The following is an 18,162-nucleotide window of genomic DNA, read 5'->3' on the forward strand; positions in this document are numbered from 1 at the left end:
CCCAACCAGGATCCACTTGGCAATTTCCCTACCAGGCAATGCTCTACCTCTCTGGGCCTATTTTAGTGCTTGAGGAAAGGCCACGGAGACATCCTCATCACCTGGGGCTAGCTTTGCTCACCTTTAGAGCCATGGCTGCAGCAGGAGAGGGGAGAAAAAGGGGGGGGGGGGGAGGGGGAGGGATGGAAAAACAGATGGTCGCTTTTTCTGTGTGCCCTCACTGGGAATTGAACCCAGGACTTCCACACACAGAGCCTACATACACTCTACCGCTGAGCCAATCAGCCAGGGCTTCCCCCCAATACATACACAAACAAATCCTGTCTGCCTTATTTTTTTGTGTGTTCTTTCCCTTTACATTTGAAAATACTGATCCTTCTCCTAGTTCTCTCAGAGTTGTAGTGTTCCATTAAACATAGAGTGTTTCTTCCTCTCCTTTTTGGCTATTTTACTGTTTAAATCTTCACACTCTTTACTGTTGAGCTCTGTAACCTGCCCTGTTCCTTTTCATCATTTTGGTTTAGACAACTTGCCATCATCTTCCTCAGTTTATACTGAGCGGCGTCTCTGCTGGAGTCTTCTTAGAAAATGTTTTCTTAGCAGCACGAGCAGTTCTTTTTGTTCATGACTAAATTTCAGAATTTTTTTCTGTTCTGTGCTCAGTTCTTAAAAGTTAACAACTTCTGGAAAATAGAGCACTGTCTTTACCCTCCAGAATTTTTTTTTATTGAATGTATTGGGGTACAGGTTTTAAGTGTATAACTCAATAAAACATCGTCTGCACACTTTATCATGGGAGGGTTGGGGGATTGAATGCTAGAAGGTGAAGGGATTAAGCAAAAAATTATATATTTATATATAAACACATAGGCACAGATACAATGTGGTGATATGCTCCTGAAATTTAAGTTGGCACATTTAAAAAATTTTATCTTTGTGAAGCTTGAAAGAGAATATAATGTCAGAGGCTGAAAAGAACTTCTGGAGATCATTTATGCATTAATTACCCTCTTACGCTGGTCGTTCTTTGTGAGGCATCCTCGCAGAAGCTTGGTGAAGTGAGGGTGTAGAGTGGTGGAAGAATAGCAGGCTGTAGAAAAGATAGGTTTAAATTCCCCCTATATAATTTTCTAGCTATCTGAACCTAAGTTCTCTGATCCTTGGTTGGTTTCTTCTGTAGAATGGAAAGAATATGACCTGCCTCCCTAGCATGGCAGAAGGCACTGATCAGGTTCAGAATATAAAAAAGCATCTCCACTGTGTGGCCACTTCTGCAAGGGCACACAACCAAACAAGGTGAGCCAAGCAGGATATCAGCCCTTACTTGCCCCTTAGCCGGGCACTCTGGTGCAGTACATAACCTGGAACTTATCCAACCAAGGTGCAGAGGGCTATCATCTTTCGATTGTTAGGAGCAAGCCTGGGGAAGGGCAAGGCAGAGGAACAGTAATGGGTCTGCCTGGTTGTCGAACAGCAATTTAGTACCTTAAGAAAGCGCCTGCCGGCCTGACCTGTGGTGGCGCAGTGGATAAAGTGTCGACCTGGAAATGCTGAGGTCTCCGGTTCGAAACCCTGGGCTTGCCTGGTCAAGGCACTTATGGGAGTGGATGCTTCCAGCTCCTCCCCACCTTCTCTCTCTGTCTCTCTCTCCTCTCTCTCTCCCTCTCTTTCTCTCTCTCCCTTTCTCTCTCCTCTCTAAAATGAATAAATAAAATTTAAAAAAAGAAGCGCCTGCCTTTTTACCTTCTAACTGATCTTGTTTTCACACCTACTCTTCTGTATTTTCATCACACCACTAAAAATGTCATATTAGCATATTAGCTCAAAGGCGTCACTCTTGGAGAAGTGCGCAGGGAAGCACTCCCTTCTCCTTGCTGGTCTTGAGCCCCTACCTTCTGCCTACTCGCAGATTTGAAGCATTTAATGATACCATGAATAGGAAAACATCCAGAACATGACACAAACACTGAATTTCTTACTTGTTTCTCTTTTACATTCCTTCAAGATAGTCTGGCATTTGTCTAGGCTTTCTCCTGCTATTTTCTGTTCCTGGAGTTTCCATGGTAGAGTACTTGTCCCCAAAAGAGGTGAAAGGTGCACCATTGAGATATGAGATAAAAATAAAAGTTTTATTTATGTTTATCTTAAAGGGAAATAAATTAAGTTTTTCTTATATTTTGCATGGAGATTGAGAGTATTTTATGGAGATGATTATGAATAAATATGTATAAACTGAATGGGCATGCTCAACATTTTTTCTCTGACACAGGTAGATAATAAAACTGAAGACCACTGCTCAATTCTCACATGTCTATAGCCACTGAATCCTCTGAATGCAGTCACATTTGTTACTCTTCTCTGGCTTTTTTTTTTCCTTCTTCTTTTTTGAAGTGAAAGGAAGGAAGATTGAGAGACAGACTCCTGCATGCACCCCACCAGGATCCACCTGGCAACCCTATCTGGGGCTGATGCTCTGCCCATCTGGGGCCATGCTCGCAACAGAGGTATTTTTAGCACCTGAGGTAGGGGCTCCACAGAGCCATCCTCAGCACCTGGGGCCTATGTGCTCAAACCATTATAGCCATGGCTGCAGGAGGGGAAGAGAGAGAGAAAGGTCGTGGGGAGGGGTGGAGAAGCAGATGGCGCTTCTCCTGTGTGTCCTGACTGGGAATTGAACAATCGAACCCAGGACACCCACATGCCTGGCCAACACTGAGCCAGCTGGCCAGGGCCTCGTCTCTGCCTTCTTTAGATTTATATAGTAAGCTGTAGTCCCCTGCTTTATATTCCAGGACAGAGCTGTTATAAATCTTGTGGTAAAACTTGCTCCTCTTCCCTTAACCTCTTTTGTAAAATGGTTATCTTCTTAGGATATAAGACGTAGTAAACTTTTCCCCTAAAACCGGAATAATTCATATGAGGTAATTTGTAATTTACACTAAACTCAGATTGGGACCTTTTTGGTTTCATCCTAGAAATTCAGTAAAATAAAATAGGAATGTGTGCTCTGGGTCCAGGTGGCCTGGGCAAGATGACGTTAGCAAACGACTTAAACCTTTCTGTCCCTTGGTCTTCTCATCTGTGAAATGGGAATAATGAGAGTGCCTGCCTTATCAGGTTAAGGTGCAAGTTAAAAGAATTAATAATATTCATGATGGTGTTAGAAGAATATCATTTGCATAATATTTAATTACAACAGAAGTTTGCTGCTGTCACTGCTATAACAACCATCCTTATCTTCATCTCTAGGAGAGGTGTGGCTCACACCCAGGCCTGTGATGACTCTGAGCTGGAGTCCGAGATAGATTCTCTTTCCTCTTTCTCAGCAAGTGTGTACTGGTGGTTTCCTGAGTATCGGGGAGTCTAAGTGTTGGATGCTCCAATCCATTGTCAAACCTTGTACTTCTTCCTGGTGAGCTGTGTCTCCCATGTCACCAGCTTGTGCCTCTAGCAGTCCGCTTTGCAGTGGCTTCGGTTTCTACTTCTCTAATCGATATAAAGAGCTTTGCTGTTACAAAATCACTAAACATTTTGCTGTTGCAGAATTACTAAACACTGTGGATTTCTAGCCATTCGATATTTTAAGGCAAAAGGAGACTTTTCCTGCAATATTAGTTTCACATGTTATTGCTGTCAATTCCTTGGTTATTATTCCTCCTCTGAATGGTTTGCTTATTGTTCATAGAGTTCTACTTACGTGTATTTCACCCTGGGGTGATTCCTCCAGATTGGCGCAAGGTGTGTTCGGCCACCTAATCTTCACAAAGGATCCATTGTCTCGTACCCAAAGTGCAATCTTATGAGACTGCTGGACATCCTTATGATTGGTTTAATATTCTTTTCAACAAATTGAAGTATTATAGAGGGATAGAAGTTCTGAGTGTAATATGTGTGAAAAGCCAGCAAGTTTAAACATAATTGTTTTATTATTGAACACTTGTTTATTCTCTCACCTCTCTCTGAAGAAATGGTTTCTGTGAAAGCTTAGGAAGTTCCCAGAATATTTAAGCCATTCACATTTGTCTATGGTTGTAGTCCAGGATATGGGTAGGAAGAAAAGGGGTAAGGATAAAGACATGAATTTCTTCTATACTTCCTCCATTCAATCCTTTTACTTCTCATACACAGCTGATATGACTTTAAGAGCCTTCAATTCAAGATAGAGCCTGATGAAGGGAGGTACTTCCCAGACCAGTGGCTGATTCTGCCAGGCCCCATGAGAGAAAAAAAAAAAAATGCAATTTTTAAAAAATACATGACTGTTCTTTAAAGATTTATTCTGCTGTAAATTGTTCTATGTCTTAACAAAACTGCTGTGTTTTATATCTAAACTTATACATGATTAACAAAGTCATAATTTCATTTTTCCAACATGTGGGTTAAGAATAAAACCTTTATGCTGGAATTGAACATTGTATTCTCCAGACAAAGGAAATGGACATTTATTTGGCTGTTATTGCTGCTTTCTTTGCACTAATGACATTATGAGAGCTCTTTGAATAATATAATTTGAAAATATTATTTGTGTTTCAGGTCATGCAAGACAAGATAATTTGCCTTCCAAAACGAGTTCAGCCGTCTCAGAACTACTCTTCTGTTTCGAATGTCTCTCAAGCAGCGGCCGGAACCACCCCGCTGCCTCCGCCGAAGCCATCTCCGACTAACCCCGTCACTGTGGAAATGAAGGGACTGAAGACAGACCTGGACCTTCAGCAGTACAGTTTTATAAACCAGATGTGCTATGAGCGAGCCCTCCACTGGTATGCCAAATATTTCCCTTACCTTGTCCTCATCCACACCCTGGTCTTCATGCTCTGCAGCAACTTTTGGTTCAAATTCCCTGGCTCCAGCTCCAAAATAGAACATTTCATCTCCATCCTGGGGAAGTGTTTTGACTCTCCCTGGACCACACGGGCTTTATCAGAAGTGTCCGGGGAGGACTCAGAAGAGAAGGACAACAGGAAGAACAATGTGAGCAGGTCTAACACCACCCAGTCTGGTCCAGAAGGCAACCTGGTCAACTCTCAGTCGTTAAAGTCAATTCCTGAGAAGTTTGTGGTAGACAAGTCCACTGCCGGGGCTCTGGATAAGAAAGAAGGGGAGCAAGCCAAGGCCTTATTTGAGAAGGTGAAGAAGTTCAGGCTGCATGTAGAAGAAGGTGATATACTATATGCTATGTACGTTCGCCAGACTGTACTTAAAGTTATCAAATTCCTAATCATCATTGCATATAATAGTGCCCTGGTTTCCAAGGTCCAATTTACAGTGGACTGTAATGTTGATATTCAGGACATGACTGGATATAAGAACTTTTCTTGCAACCATACCATGGCACACTTATTCTCAAAACTCTCCTTCTGCTACCTGTGCTTTGTAAGTATCTATGGACTGACATGCCTTTACACCTTATACTGGCTGTTCTACCGATCTCTAAGGGAGTACTCTTTTGAGTATGTCAGGCAGGAGACTGGAATCGATGATATTCCAGACGTGAAAAATGACTTTGCTTTTATGCTTCACATGATAGATCAATATGACCCTCTATATTCCAAGAGGTTTGCAGTGTTCCTGTCTGAAGTGAGTGAAAACAAATTAAAGCAGTTGAACTTAAATAATGAGTGGACTCCTGATAAACTGAGGCAGAAGCTACAGACAAATGCTCACAACCGGCTGGAACTGCCTCTGATCATGCTTTCTGGCCTTCCAGACACTGTGTTTGAAATTACGGAGCTACAGTCTCTAAAGCTGGAGATCATTAAGAACGTAATGATACCAGCCACCATTGCGCAGCTGGACAATCTCCAAGAGCTCTCCCTACACCAGTGCTCGGTCAAAATCCACAGCGCGGCCCTCTCTTTCCTGAAGGAGAACCTCAAAGTCTTGAGCGTCAAGTTTGATGATATGAGAGAGCTACCCCCCTGGATGTATGGACTCCGGAATCTGGAAGAACTGTACCTGGTTGGCTCTCTAAGTCACGATATTTCCAAAAATGTCACCCTTGATTCTCTACGAGATCTCAAAAGCCTTAAAATCCTCTCTATCAAAAGCAACATTTCCAAAATCCCTCAGGCAGTGGTTGATGTTTCCAGCCACCTCCAAAAGATGTGTATTCATAACGATGGCACCAAGCTGGTGATGCTCAACAATTTAAAGAAGATGACCAATCTGACAGAGCTGGAGCTGGTCCACTGTGACCTGGAGCGCATTCCTCATGCTGTGTTCAGCCTGCTCAGCCTCCAGGAACTGGACCTCAAGGAAAATAATCTGAAATCTATAGAAGAAATTGTGAGCTTCCAGCACTTGAGGAAGTTAACAGTGCTGAAACTCTGGCATAACAGCATCACCTATATCCCAGAGCATATAAAGAAGCTCAGCAGCCTGGAGCGCCTGTCCTTCAGTCACAACAAAATAGAGGTGCTGCCCTCCCACCTCTTCCTATGCAACAAAATCCGATACCTGGACTTATCCTACAACGATATTCGCTTTATCCCACCAGAAATTGGCGTTCTACAAAGTTTACAGTATTTTTCCATCACTTGTAACAAAGTGGAGAGCCTTCCAGATGAACTCTATTTCTGCAAGAAACTTAAAACTTTGAAGATTGGGAAAAACAGCTTGTCAGTACTTTCACCAAAAATTGGAAATTTACAATTTCTTTCCTACTTAGATGTCAAAGGCAATCACTTTGAAATCCTCCCTCCCGAACTGGGCGACTGTCGCGCTCTGAAGAGAGCTGGTTTAGTTGTGGAAGATGCTCTGTTTGAAACGCTGCCTTCCGATGTCCGGGAGCAAATGAAAACAGAATAACTTATTTTTGTTTAAAGTTTGACTGAAACATGCTTCTACCAAATACAGTATAAATAATTAGGTAGTCTTAATGCCTTTCCTATTTTATGTTTTTTTTTTCTTTTCACACAAAACAAAATGTACACAAAAATTGAATAAGGAGTATGTATTTTTTAATAAAAATTTAATTGTATTTTTTCAGTATTAATATTTTAAAGTTTTATTTGTCCTGGAACCTAATGTACCTATCATTGTTTTCTACTGACAGAAACAGATGGTTCCATCCGGTTGTTGTTGTTTTTTATTTTGTTTTGTTGTTGTTGGTGGTGGTGGTGGTCTTTTTCAGTTCATTCTTATGAAAGGGATAGAATTTTAAGTTGCATGCTTTTTGCTATTTTTTTAAATAGAGGAAGATATTTTGCCAAGGTCATTAGCGTGTTTACACCTATACAGTTCCTTGCTTCTGCTTCTGTTGTCATTGTGTGTACCAAGGAATCTGTGCTAGTTTAATACCAGCTGCCTTCTCCATTGGCCAAGCCCCTCATTCTGTAAAACACTCTTTTCTGGAGTTTAAATTCACATAAGTGCATTGTCACAGACTATGATTTTTAAATTTACTCCCATCTCGAACAGAACCCTAAATTACATTTTATATACCTGACAGTTAAGGTTTTCCTTAGATAAGGATTTTTTAAGCAAGTGAAGACAATAATCTTCCATAGTTGGCATGTTTGAATTGGTCCTTTACAATTTAACTGATTTCCATTTTTACTAACATTTAAAAATATTTGAAAACTAAGTAGAGAGGCTCCCCCCCCAATCTCAATATAGCTATGTAGCACTGGTGAACAACCTTAGAGAAAGAAACTAGATTTATTTTCATTAAAATAGGTAATTAAATTTAAAAATTATAGAATTAGAAACCTGGTTTTGGATAATTTAATCATCTTTGATATCTTGATATGTAAATACATCAGATAGGGGAAAATTCACTATTAAAGCACTCTGTTAAAGAGCTGGTGCCCGCAGTCAGGCCCGCTGGTTCCTCTGGGCAGAGTGGCAGTGGATTCTATTCAAATTCTGCCTGTTGCACAAAATAATCCACATATACATTATATGTTAATCAGTTTCCCTCAAGTCTGCCCTTGCTGTGAGTGCTTGAGATGCAAGCACAGGAACCCTAACTACTACTCTCTTTGGCTTAGAATAAGTATCTCATATAGAATGGTTCTGTTACATTTTGCTAAAATGTGAATAAATTGCTAAGTGGATGTCACTTAGCAATAATTTTACCTGATGATTAGTAGAGCTTTTATGTGTCTGTACTTAAAAAAATCCAACATAGTATGGGTCTTGGGCAAATTTTTCACTAACTGTTAAGCTGTGTGGATCAGAAAAATGAAAACACTAATTGTGCCCTCAATCCAAGACCATTGCTACTGATCATGGAATTTTTTTTTTCTTTACCAAATCACATTGACCATTTTGCAAGCCCTGTTCTCCTCTAAGAAAATTTTGTGACTTAACAATAAGAGAAAGTAGGAAGATGCTTTGGGTTTCAAAATGCTGCCTTTAAAATTTGCTCCTTGATCCTGGTGACTTTGCTCAGTGCTTCTTTCAGTCATACGAAATACAGCTAGAGCAACTACTCAGCAGATACCTGTACCTCAGTCATGTTTTTAATGTTGCAGTACATCATGGGGTGAAGAATTTGGGAAAAAGTTGCTTTTTGCTTATCAAATAATCTAATCATGTAGACCAAAGTGCTTCACTATTTCTGCTCTATTTGAATGATGATTTTATATAGCTGATTTATTTGGACCTGTACTTGAAACAATATGTCTAAAATAGTAACATGGTTATGTTTCTTGTAGGATAAAATACTCAATTCCAGACTATTGTTAGGATCCTGGTTATGAACAATGTGCTATATTTAGAAACATAACCTTGTTTTAAATAAACAGACAAACAAAAAACCTGGAAAATTGTCCGTAGCTGAGCATGACAAAAATACCCTGTTGCAAGATAAACTTCAATAACTGTTCAAACACTGGGTGCACTATTTTTCTGTATAAAATTTATAGTTATTTTCTGTATCACCCTCAAAAGGGATCTATTCAGGTTAAAAATCATATTTATGCTGAAGTCTTTATCTGGTGTTAACTCAGTCTCATGGATTCATAACTGAAGTAAGTTGCTAATAATTATTTTATCATTTATAACAACTGCTCAAATTCCAAAATAATTTGCTTTCTTAATGATTTTGTAGGCTGACCCTTAACCTAAGCTCTAACATCCAGTGAATCAGTATAATCCTATGACTTTATTTTAACTAAAAAGGAAAATTCATAGATATTTCTATTAGATTTTTATAAGAATTCAAAATTCTCAAACTTTATCTTGAGTCAAAATTTTCTGACTCTGGCCCTTTTAGTATTATAGATTGTTGTTCACATTCTTAAGTAAAAAGCATTCAATTACAATTTAGCCTTTAAATGGGAAACTCAGGTAACAACTGCTGACTTTTTAAAAGTCCTTTCACAGATCAACTTCATATAAAAGCGTGTTTACCTAATCTCTTTTCCTATTTTACAAGTGCTCTTGCTCCAGAAAGAGCAGCTAGCTCTGTTACTCCAACCTCTATAGGATTCATGGGAAACTGCTAATGTAAATATAAAAGCACCATATGTAGTAAAACTCCTATGGCTGCTTGAAGCCCATATAGCAGGTATACTTTTGGTCTGTTTCAACTGTTAAGTGTAGAACAGTCTGACTGATGGTCTGGTTGAAACAGAGCAAAAAGTAAATTCCAACAGAACTCACCTAAGACCACACCTCAGAAAACTAGTAATGTGTTGTTTTCATTTTGTTCTGTTTTTAACAACACTTTTAATATAGAGGTTCTTGATATAGTGAAACCTGTTATTTGCAAATGTAATGTTGTTTTTATTGTTCACCCACCTTTCCCCTGCCATGCGTTCCCCGTGTAGCTATGGTAATGAGTTCTAATCATTTACATGACATCCTGCCTTTTCAGAAAGTATGGAGAATATGCCTGCCAGGATTTAGAGGTATTTCCTTATCTATCTCTTAAGCCATCTTTGTCAAAAGGGGCTTTTAAACAACCTGGAATCTTCCTTGGTTTACTTGGGATAAGAAAGTTCAAGTTCTTACAATATGATCTGTGATATTACAAAAGAGAAGATCTCTTTACATCTCGTTGCCATTTTCTCCAAGAGTAGCTTTACTTTTATTTATTTTCCTAATTCTGTAAGAAAAGTTCATTTTTAAGTAGTTTATTTTGCTCTCTATAATTTCATACTAAATACCAGATCAATAGTAATGACATATTTACTTAAACAGTGAACATTCATGATCAAGCTGTATGAAAACTGTCAGCAGTACTTTGTAGTGAATAGATCAAATTCCAATATAATTTCACTCTGTATTTAGAGACTAAATTAATAGTCAATTCACACCCTCCTATTAATACTGAAAGTCATAACGTTATTCAAACAGTTCACATTTGGGTAGGATCTCAACCACTCAGGGTAGGATTCCATACTAACTATTCTAAAGTTATCAAAGCAAATTAGCGAAATGGCCCAGTTATTAGTGGGGGGGGGGGGGCTCAAAAAATCCAGTCTTTCCTTGTCTGTTCAGACACATTGTAAGAATATTTGGACAGCTTTAACCAGACCTGCCACTGATTTTTCAGATTTAGGCCTCAGTGACATGCTTCTAATATAATTCACACTAGCCTTCCAAACTAGGGATCCACTCTTACTTCATTTTACCAAGCCATTCATTGATACAGGTAACATCCTTAAGTCATTTTGGAGAGAGGGGAGAAGGACAAGGGTCTCCTCTCACCCCAAGGAATTGTTTTTAATCAAAACACCTTAAAAGGGGGTATGTAACTTTGAATTTAATTTCTTGGCCATATTAAATAAAAGTTCCTATGCATGGTTTTTAATGTGGTGTAAGTTTGTTTTCTGCTAAATACCATTCCCCTGCCTACCTGATTCTGCCACTTTAATGAATATTTTTCCTGGGTTTGAAATCCAACGCTTTATGTGCTCGCTTAGTTTTCTTTCTGCCTCTTGTTTTCTCTCACTGTCTCTGTGTGTGTTCAGATCATGTCAAATGCTGGCAAAACCTCTAATACTGTCAGGAAAATGCTTGAAAGTTGATTTGTCATTGTGCAAATTCATGATAAAATGTCAATGTTATTTGGCTATGTAGTACATAGGAACAGAAAATAACAAATAAAGTCATTTTTGTAATTTAAAATTGAGATTTCTCCCTTTCGTATTCATTTGGAGAACTCCTGTTTATCTTTTGCATTTCTGTTGTATTTTTGCATACGCTGTTACTAAGGCTCCCTGTGCTCTGCAGGAAATAGGCTGCATGCATTCTTTTACTTTGTTTTTAGCCAATTTCTGCAATTGTGACTAATTATTTCCTTCCTTAATTCACTGTACTGCATCAACCCAAGTTGCCCCTGGAGTTTCATTTGGGTAATTAGTGCCTTAATATGTAACCTGGAGTGCAATTTCTGTGCTTTTGCCAGGTCAGATTGTACAAATGCTGTACAGCCAGCCCAGCTTTCAGTAAATACTTGGTGGTAATGGCTGTGGTTACTTAAAGGAAGGAAAAAGGTTCTGCACAGCTAGGAGGACTCCCTGGTTGACCACATACAACCCAGACTTAGGGAAGCCTTTTTATAATAAAACTTGAACCACTGATGCATAAAAATTTGTGATTGCTAACTTTTGAAGCTAAATTATGACTACATATCTTTCTATAGTCATTTATGACTCAGTTATTTTACACAGAATCAGCAGGCAGTCCTTTGAAAAAGGTCTGTTGAGATGAAGAAGGATCAAGTGGTGAAAGAGGCCATGCGAACGTGTGCACCAGGCACTTAGAAGGCGGCATTGTTTGAGAGCTCTGGAGAAACTGGAGACAGAACTGAGAAATGCAATAGATAGGAACATCGGTCATTTCAGTGCAGCTGGCACATAGGTTCTACTGCTGCCACCTCCCACTGTTACCTCTTTCAGTCCTTTCATGTGTACAGAATGTTGAGATAAACACTGATATTAAATAAATTGACTCATTTATTATTGTTGGCTAGCGAGATACAAGATTTGCATTTTGGTTTGGGTGAAAGAGTACATGAAGAGGGAGTCACTAAGGCCACTTTTAGATTCAGAGGGGTACTTCCTTAGCCATAGCACAAGGCTGGGTATTTCTGCAGGTCAGTTAGAATGTCATCTTAAATATCCAAGTAGGGAAAAAGTGAAACACTTTATACACTACATTAATTTCTTTGTAAATCTTTGAATACAGGTTATACTTTAGATTTCATACTTAAATATATTTGAACAAAGCAAGGTGCAAAAATGATCAGGATGCCATAAATGATAGAGTATTTTCAGAGATTGAATATTTTGCATGAAAGACAGCGTTAGGCAAAGAAGTTATTACCAAGCATCTAAACAAACTGGCCTTTCTAATTATTTTGATTCATAGATTATTTTGTTACAAAGTTTGGTAATAAGTAGCAGATGGACTTTCTCTTTAGTTTGTTTCTTTAATACTTTAAGGAATTAATTTTATTTCAACTCAACTTATTGTTAAGCCTAATCCAGAGGGACCCGAAACATGGAAGACACGAACAAAGTCCATCAATTACACATCTAAGCTTTATTGTATTAGCTTGGCCAAGCAGCTGCAACTCCAACAGAAATCTGAGGGAGAGCGCGCCGGCCCTTCGTTCTACTTAGTTTTTATAGTTTTGCAAGCAGGAATTATAGAAGCAAAAACTGCAATTAGGTGCCCTTTACCACTATTGGTTATAGTCATGTGCTCTTTAACATGATAGGACCATGTTCAATTTGCAAGCCATGCATCATTTTGGAGAAAACAAAATTTACAAGTCAACACAATGATAGATGTCTCTTTACATATTAAAAGACATTCCTATATTTTCTAATGTTTACCCACCATCTCTTTGTCCAGAGTCACACACATTAACTATATGCACTCATATGGAAGAGGTAGTTTCCTGGGGACAAATGCCCACAAATGGCTCATTACTATAAGAAAAGGTTTATTTTGGCTTTTCTCTTCCTGCACCTGGCTAGCCATTCACCCCTTTTCCCACAGGTATGGTGGAATGTCAGGGAATCCATGTTTTCCTTCCCTTTGCATTTACAATACAATGCCAAGGGCCATCCTGGTTTTATGCCAATCTCACAGTACAGAGATTATTTACAAAATTTCTCTGCACACCTTAACCCAAATTAATAAAATGTTCTTTAAGCCTCTTAAAATATTAATATTGATTCTGTAGCTTTTGGCACTTTACAACACCTGTGGGTGAGGTGGCGTAGTGGCTTCTCACTTATGTCTAGACTTAACCATTAAAGAAGTGTTTAGTTCAATTCTTACTGGTAGTGATAGGCAATATAGACCTTGGGAAAAGTGATCAAAATAGGCAATATGTAAGTTTTGCATTTTATATCCCTTCCACAGGTATAAAAATAAACTTTCCAGTGTTATTTTGATATAGAAAAAAAATTGTACATTCTTTGAATTGATATGCAAAGTTTCTTGGGCTTCCCTCATAATTTCACATAGACCAGGGGTCCCCAAACTACGGCCTGTGGGCCGCATGCGGCACCCTGAGGCCATTTATCCGGCCCCCACCGCACTTCCTGAAGGGGCACCTCTTTCATTGGTGGTCGGTGAGAGGAGCATAGTTCCCATTGAAATACTGGTCAGTTTGTTGATTTAAATTTACTTGTTCTTTATTTTAAATATTGTATTTGTTCTCATTTTGTTTTTTTACTTTAAAATAAGATGTGTGCAGTGTGCATAGGGATTTGTTCATAGTTTTTTTTATAGTTTGGCCCTCCAATGGTCTGAGGGACAGTGAACTGGCCCCCTGTGTAAAAAGTTTGGGGACCCCTGACATAGACTATGCGGAGCAATTTTGTTAAAACAATATTCCCAGTAACATTTGGACAGCTTTAAACATCTCAAGCTAATTTAGTCAAAGAATAGTTAAAACCAGTGCACAGATGTGAAAATATACTCATTGTACGTATGAGGAATAATGTCCACAAATTTGTCAAGTAGCTGATGAGTTCCATTTGCGCCTATTGAGTTATATGTATAAATTATAATCCTTAGTGATTGAAATTTTTTTATGAAAAATCTTTGTATTGTTGCTTATCTCAACAAAATCCTGAAAGGTCATATACATCATTGATCTCTAAGTGGTATTAAAGAACAAAAGTATTCTGACATTTTTTGAAAGGGTAAGAAAGACCCTATTCAGGACTTACTGTTTATTCAAGTTTTTTCTTAACTTTCCCAAGTTCTAGTCTCTGCTGGTGTGACTCAGAATTTCTGGGTTTAGTCACATTTTGAGCCTTAACAATATCAGCACATTAACAGATTTAGTTTTCTTATGTATCTAAAAACAAAGACAGGATATTGAAAGTATTTAAAATGAGTTCATGCTTGTGAAACTGAAAACTAGAAATTTAGCTTCAATCAGAACTACTCAGTCTAACTATTTAACTATATAAATATTTTGTTAAGTCCAGATAACCTCTCAAAGAAATTAAATTGGTGTCAAATGGAAAATACGAAGAATACCACAGGAAGCATATACCTGATTTACATGACATAAAGCTTTTGTTTATTGAAAGGAGGCGGCAATGGAAGTGTGGGGGCAGAAAAGAAATTTTCCTCCTCCCCTTCTAAATTCTTCTGGCTGGACTAATAATCAGAGAAACACGAGGCAGATTAACAGAAGAAAATTACCAAATTTATTATGTCTGTACATACAGAGATTCCATGAGAATATGAAACCAGAGGACACATTGGGAAGTTGAGCCTTATGTGCCATGCTGAACTAAGGAGAGGGAGGCAGAAATCTGGAGTTTCAAAGGAAAAGCAGGCAATTCACAGGCAGCTGAGAACAAATGTGTGGTAAACAAATTCTTACTTAGCCAACTAGAAACAATGAGACACAGAGGAGTCTAACAAACAAGACTTCTTGGATTCCCCATCTGCCATGTTTTATCCTTATTTGCTAAGAATATGCCAAGGCTGCCTTCCCAAAGCAGGTTTTTCTATTTGAATTTCTCTGGCAGGTAAGAAGAGGACTCAAATAAACAAAGTCTTCTTGAGTTTGTTGGGCTTTAGTTGTTTTCAGCTGGAAATAATCTACATACTACATGGCTGTTTCTGGGAGTCTTAGTAGAGCCTAAACTCTACATCGATCAGGCGTCCCTGATTCGAATTCCCGGTGCAGTGGGACACTCCTGCTTATCAGCAGGGCTGGCAGCCTCTTCAAGACTACTCTTGAGGCCGCTCTGAGGATTCTACTTATCAGTGCCAACACCAACTGCCACCGGAGGAAAGACACGACCTACACACAAGTTAGTTGCAAAAATCACACAGGCAGTTTATTACTCAAATCCTTTGGGCATAACTGGGTACAGCTTAAGGGGGGCCCCTTGGGTGGGTCTGCTCCTTTCAGCTGTCTTTGGTCAGAGCTCAGAGTGGTGTGGGCACAGTTCATGTTCACGTTGGAGTCTGGGTGACCACCGCAGCAGGGGGGCCCTTAGCTTGAGTACCTTTTCAGGCCAACGCCTTCTAACAGGTGTCAATCTACAAGATTATCATCTCAAATCACTTTTTTGGGAGTTCCCTGCTGGGAGCCCTTTTTATATTAATTACTGAAATGTTACATCAAGCCACTTTTTGACTTTTTTTTTTTTGCATTTTTCTGAAGCTGGAAACAGGGAGAGACAGTCAGACTCCCACATGCGCCCAACCGGGAGCCACCTGGCACGCCCACCATGGGGCGAGGCTCTGCCCACCAGGGGGCGATGCTCTGCCCATCCTGGGCGTCGCCATGTTGCGACCAGAGCCACTCTAGTGTCTGAGGCAGAGGCCACAGAGCCATCCCCAGCGCCTGGGCCATCTTTGCTCCAGTGGAGCCTTGGCTGCAGGAGGGGAAGAGAGAGACAGAGAGGAAAGCGCGGCGGAGGGGTGGAGAAGCAAATGTGCGCTTCTCCTATGTGCCCTGGCCGGGAATCGAACCCTGGTCCTCCGCACGCTAGGCCGACGCTCTACCGGCCAGGGCCTCAAGCCACTTTTAAGATGTTCTTGGGGAAGCCTCCTGTCTACATCAACCCACAGAGTTATGACTTCAAGCCACTTCTTATCTATATATAACCTCACACACACACTACTGAGCCCTGCGTGAAAGGCAGAGTCTGTTTATTATATCTGTACCCACTATATTAATTCCTATCCAGATGATATAACTTTATTTAATTTCCTTAATTGCTTTTAATATTATATCCTAATTATTTTTATATATCTTCCATATTTTCTATATTTCTATATATTTAATTACTATAACCTTATATTACTGCAACATTGGGGAAACTATTGCTGGACCTCTTCACTGAATTGTAACCTCCTGAGAAAGGATGCTCTCTCTACACTACCTAAAATTCAGGCTGATGTGCCCTTTAAATTTTACCAACAACATAGTTAAAATAATCAAATTTCAATATAGGCAAACCAACTAGACAATTATTTTCAGATAGCTTTTCCTAACTCACTAAATATAAACTGCTAAAATACAAAATTAAGTAAACATTAAAGAAAAATTCTAGTGACTATTGAGTGCTTTAATTATAAATCTGATCAAGAACTTCCATCAAAAATGTCTGAAAGTTGCCTTCAAAACCTTAGGTAAATGTTGATAATAGCGTTCTTTAGTGTGTTTTTTAATTTTATTGTGTTTAATAGATTTAAGTGTCCCACTGAGTATACCCCCCCTCCGCTGTGTTCCCCTCAACCTACCCCTTACCCCCTTACCCCTACTACCTCCCCCCTCCATCCAGGATTTGCTTTCCTGCTCTCTATAACCATGTGTTATGTATATATAATTCACCAATCTCCTTCCCTTCTCTGATCCCATCCTCTCATCCCCTTTCCCTCTGGTCCCTTTCAGCCCGCCTCTGTCTCTATTCCACTCCTCAGTTTACATGGTTTATTGGATTCCTCAAATGAGTGAGGTCATATGATATTTTTCTTTCTCTGCCTGGTTTATTTCACTCAACATAATAGTTCCCAGGTCCATCCATGTTGTTGCAAAAGGTAAGATTTCCTTCTTTTTCACGGCCGCATAGTATTCCATTATGTATATGTACCATTGATTTTTAATCCACTCGTTCACTGACGGACACTCGGGCTGTTTCCAGATCTTGGTTATTGTAAACAATGCTGCCATAAACATGGAGCTGCATCTCTCCTTTTGAATCAGTAATTTGGCATTCTTAGGATATATTCCTAAAAGTGGGATAGCTGGGTCAAAAGGCAGTTCCATTTTTAATTGTTTGAGGAAGCTCCAAACTTTTCCACAGTGGCTGCACCAGTCTGCATTCCCACCAGCAGTGCAGGAGGGTTCCCTTTTTTCCACGCTCTTGCCAGCACTTATTTTGTGTTGTTTTGTTAATGAGTGCCATTCTGACTGGTGTGAGCTGGTATCTCATTGTGGTTTTAATTTGCATTTCTCTAATGATTAGTGATGTTGAGCATTTTTTCATCTGTCTATTGGCCATCTGTATGTCCTCTTTGGAGAAATGTCTATTCATTTCTTTTGCCCATTTTTTGCTTGGATTGTTTGTCTTCCTGGTGTTGAGATTTACAAGTTCTTTATAAATTTTGGTTATTAACCCCTTATCAGACGAACTGTCAAATATGTTCTCCCATTGTGTAGTTTGTCTTTTTATTTTGTTCATGTTGTCTTTAGCTGTGCAAAAGCTTTTTAGTTTGATATAGTCCCATTTGTTCATCCTGTCCTTTATTTCACTTGCCCATGGAGATAAATCAGCAAATATATTACTGCAAGAGACGTTGGAGAGCTTACTGCCTATGTTTTCTTCTAAGATGCTTATGGTTTCACGATTTACATATATTTAAGTCTTTTATGCATTTTGAGTTTATTTTTGTGAATGGTGTAAGTTGGTGGTCTAGTTTCATTTTTTTGCAGGTAGCTGTCCAATTTTCCCAACACCATTTGTTAAAGAGACTGTCTTTACTCCATTGTAAGCTCTTACCTCCTTTGTCAAATATCACTTGTCCATAAAGATGTGTGTTTATTTCTGGGTTCTCTGTTCTGTTCCATTGATCTATATGCCTGTTCTTATGCCAGTACCAGGCTGTTTTGAGTACCATGGCCTTGTAGTATAACTTGATATCAGGAAGTATGATGCATCCCACTTTATTCTTCTTTTTCAAGATTGCTAAGGCTCTTTGTGTTCTTTTTTGATT

General features: G+C 39.2%; 1 protein-coding gene across 1 annotated transcript in view; it reads left to right on the forward strand.

Moving 5' to 3' along the window:
• Positions 1–9,384, forward strand: part of LRRC8C (leucine rich repeat containing 8 VRAC subunit C) — a 120,900-nt gene extending 111,516 nt beyond the window's left edge. The window contains exon 3 of the mRNA XM_066268611.1: positions 4,534–9,384. Coding sequence (XP_066124708.1) covers positions 4,534–6,807 — 2,274 coding nt within the window. The 3' untranslated portion in view covers positions 6,808–9,384. The remainder of the gene's footprint in view (positions 1–4,533) is intronic.
• The last annotated feature ends 8,778 nt before the right edge of the window (positions 9,385–18,162 follow it).

Source organism: Saccopteryx bilineata, chromosome 3, assembly GCF_036850765.1.
Source record: "Saccopteryx bilineata isolate mSacBil1 chromosome 3, mSacBil1_pri_phased_curated, whole genome shotgun sequence".
In the NCBI taxonomy this organism is placed as follows: Eukaryota; Metazoa; Chordata; class Mammalia; order Chiroptera; family Emballonuridae; genus Saccopteryx; species Saccopteryx bilineata.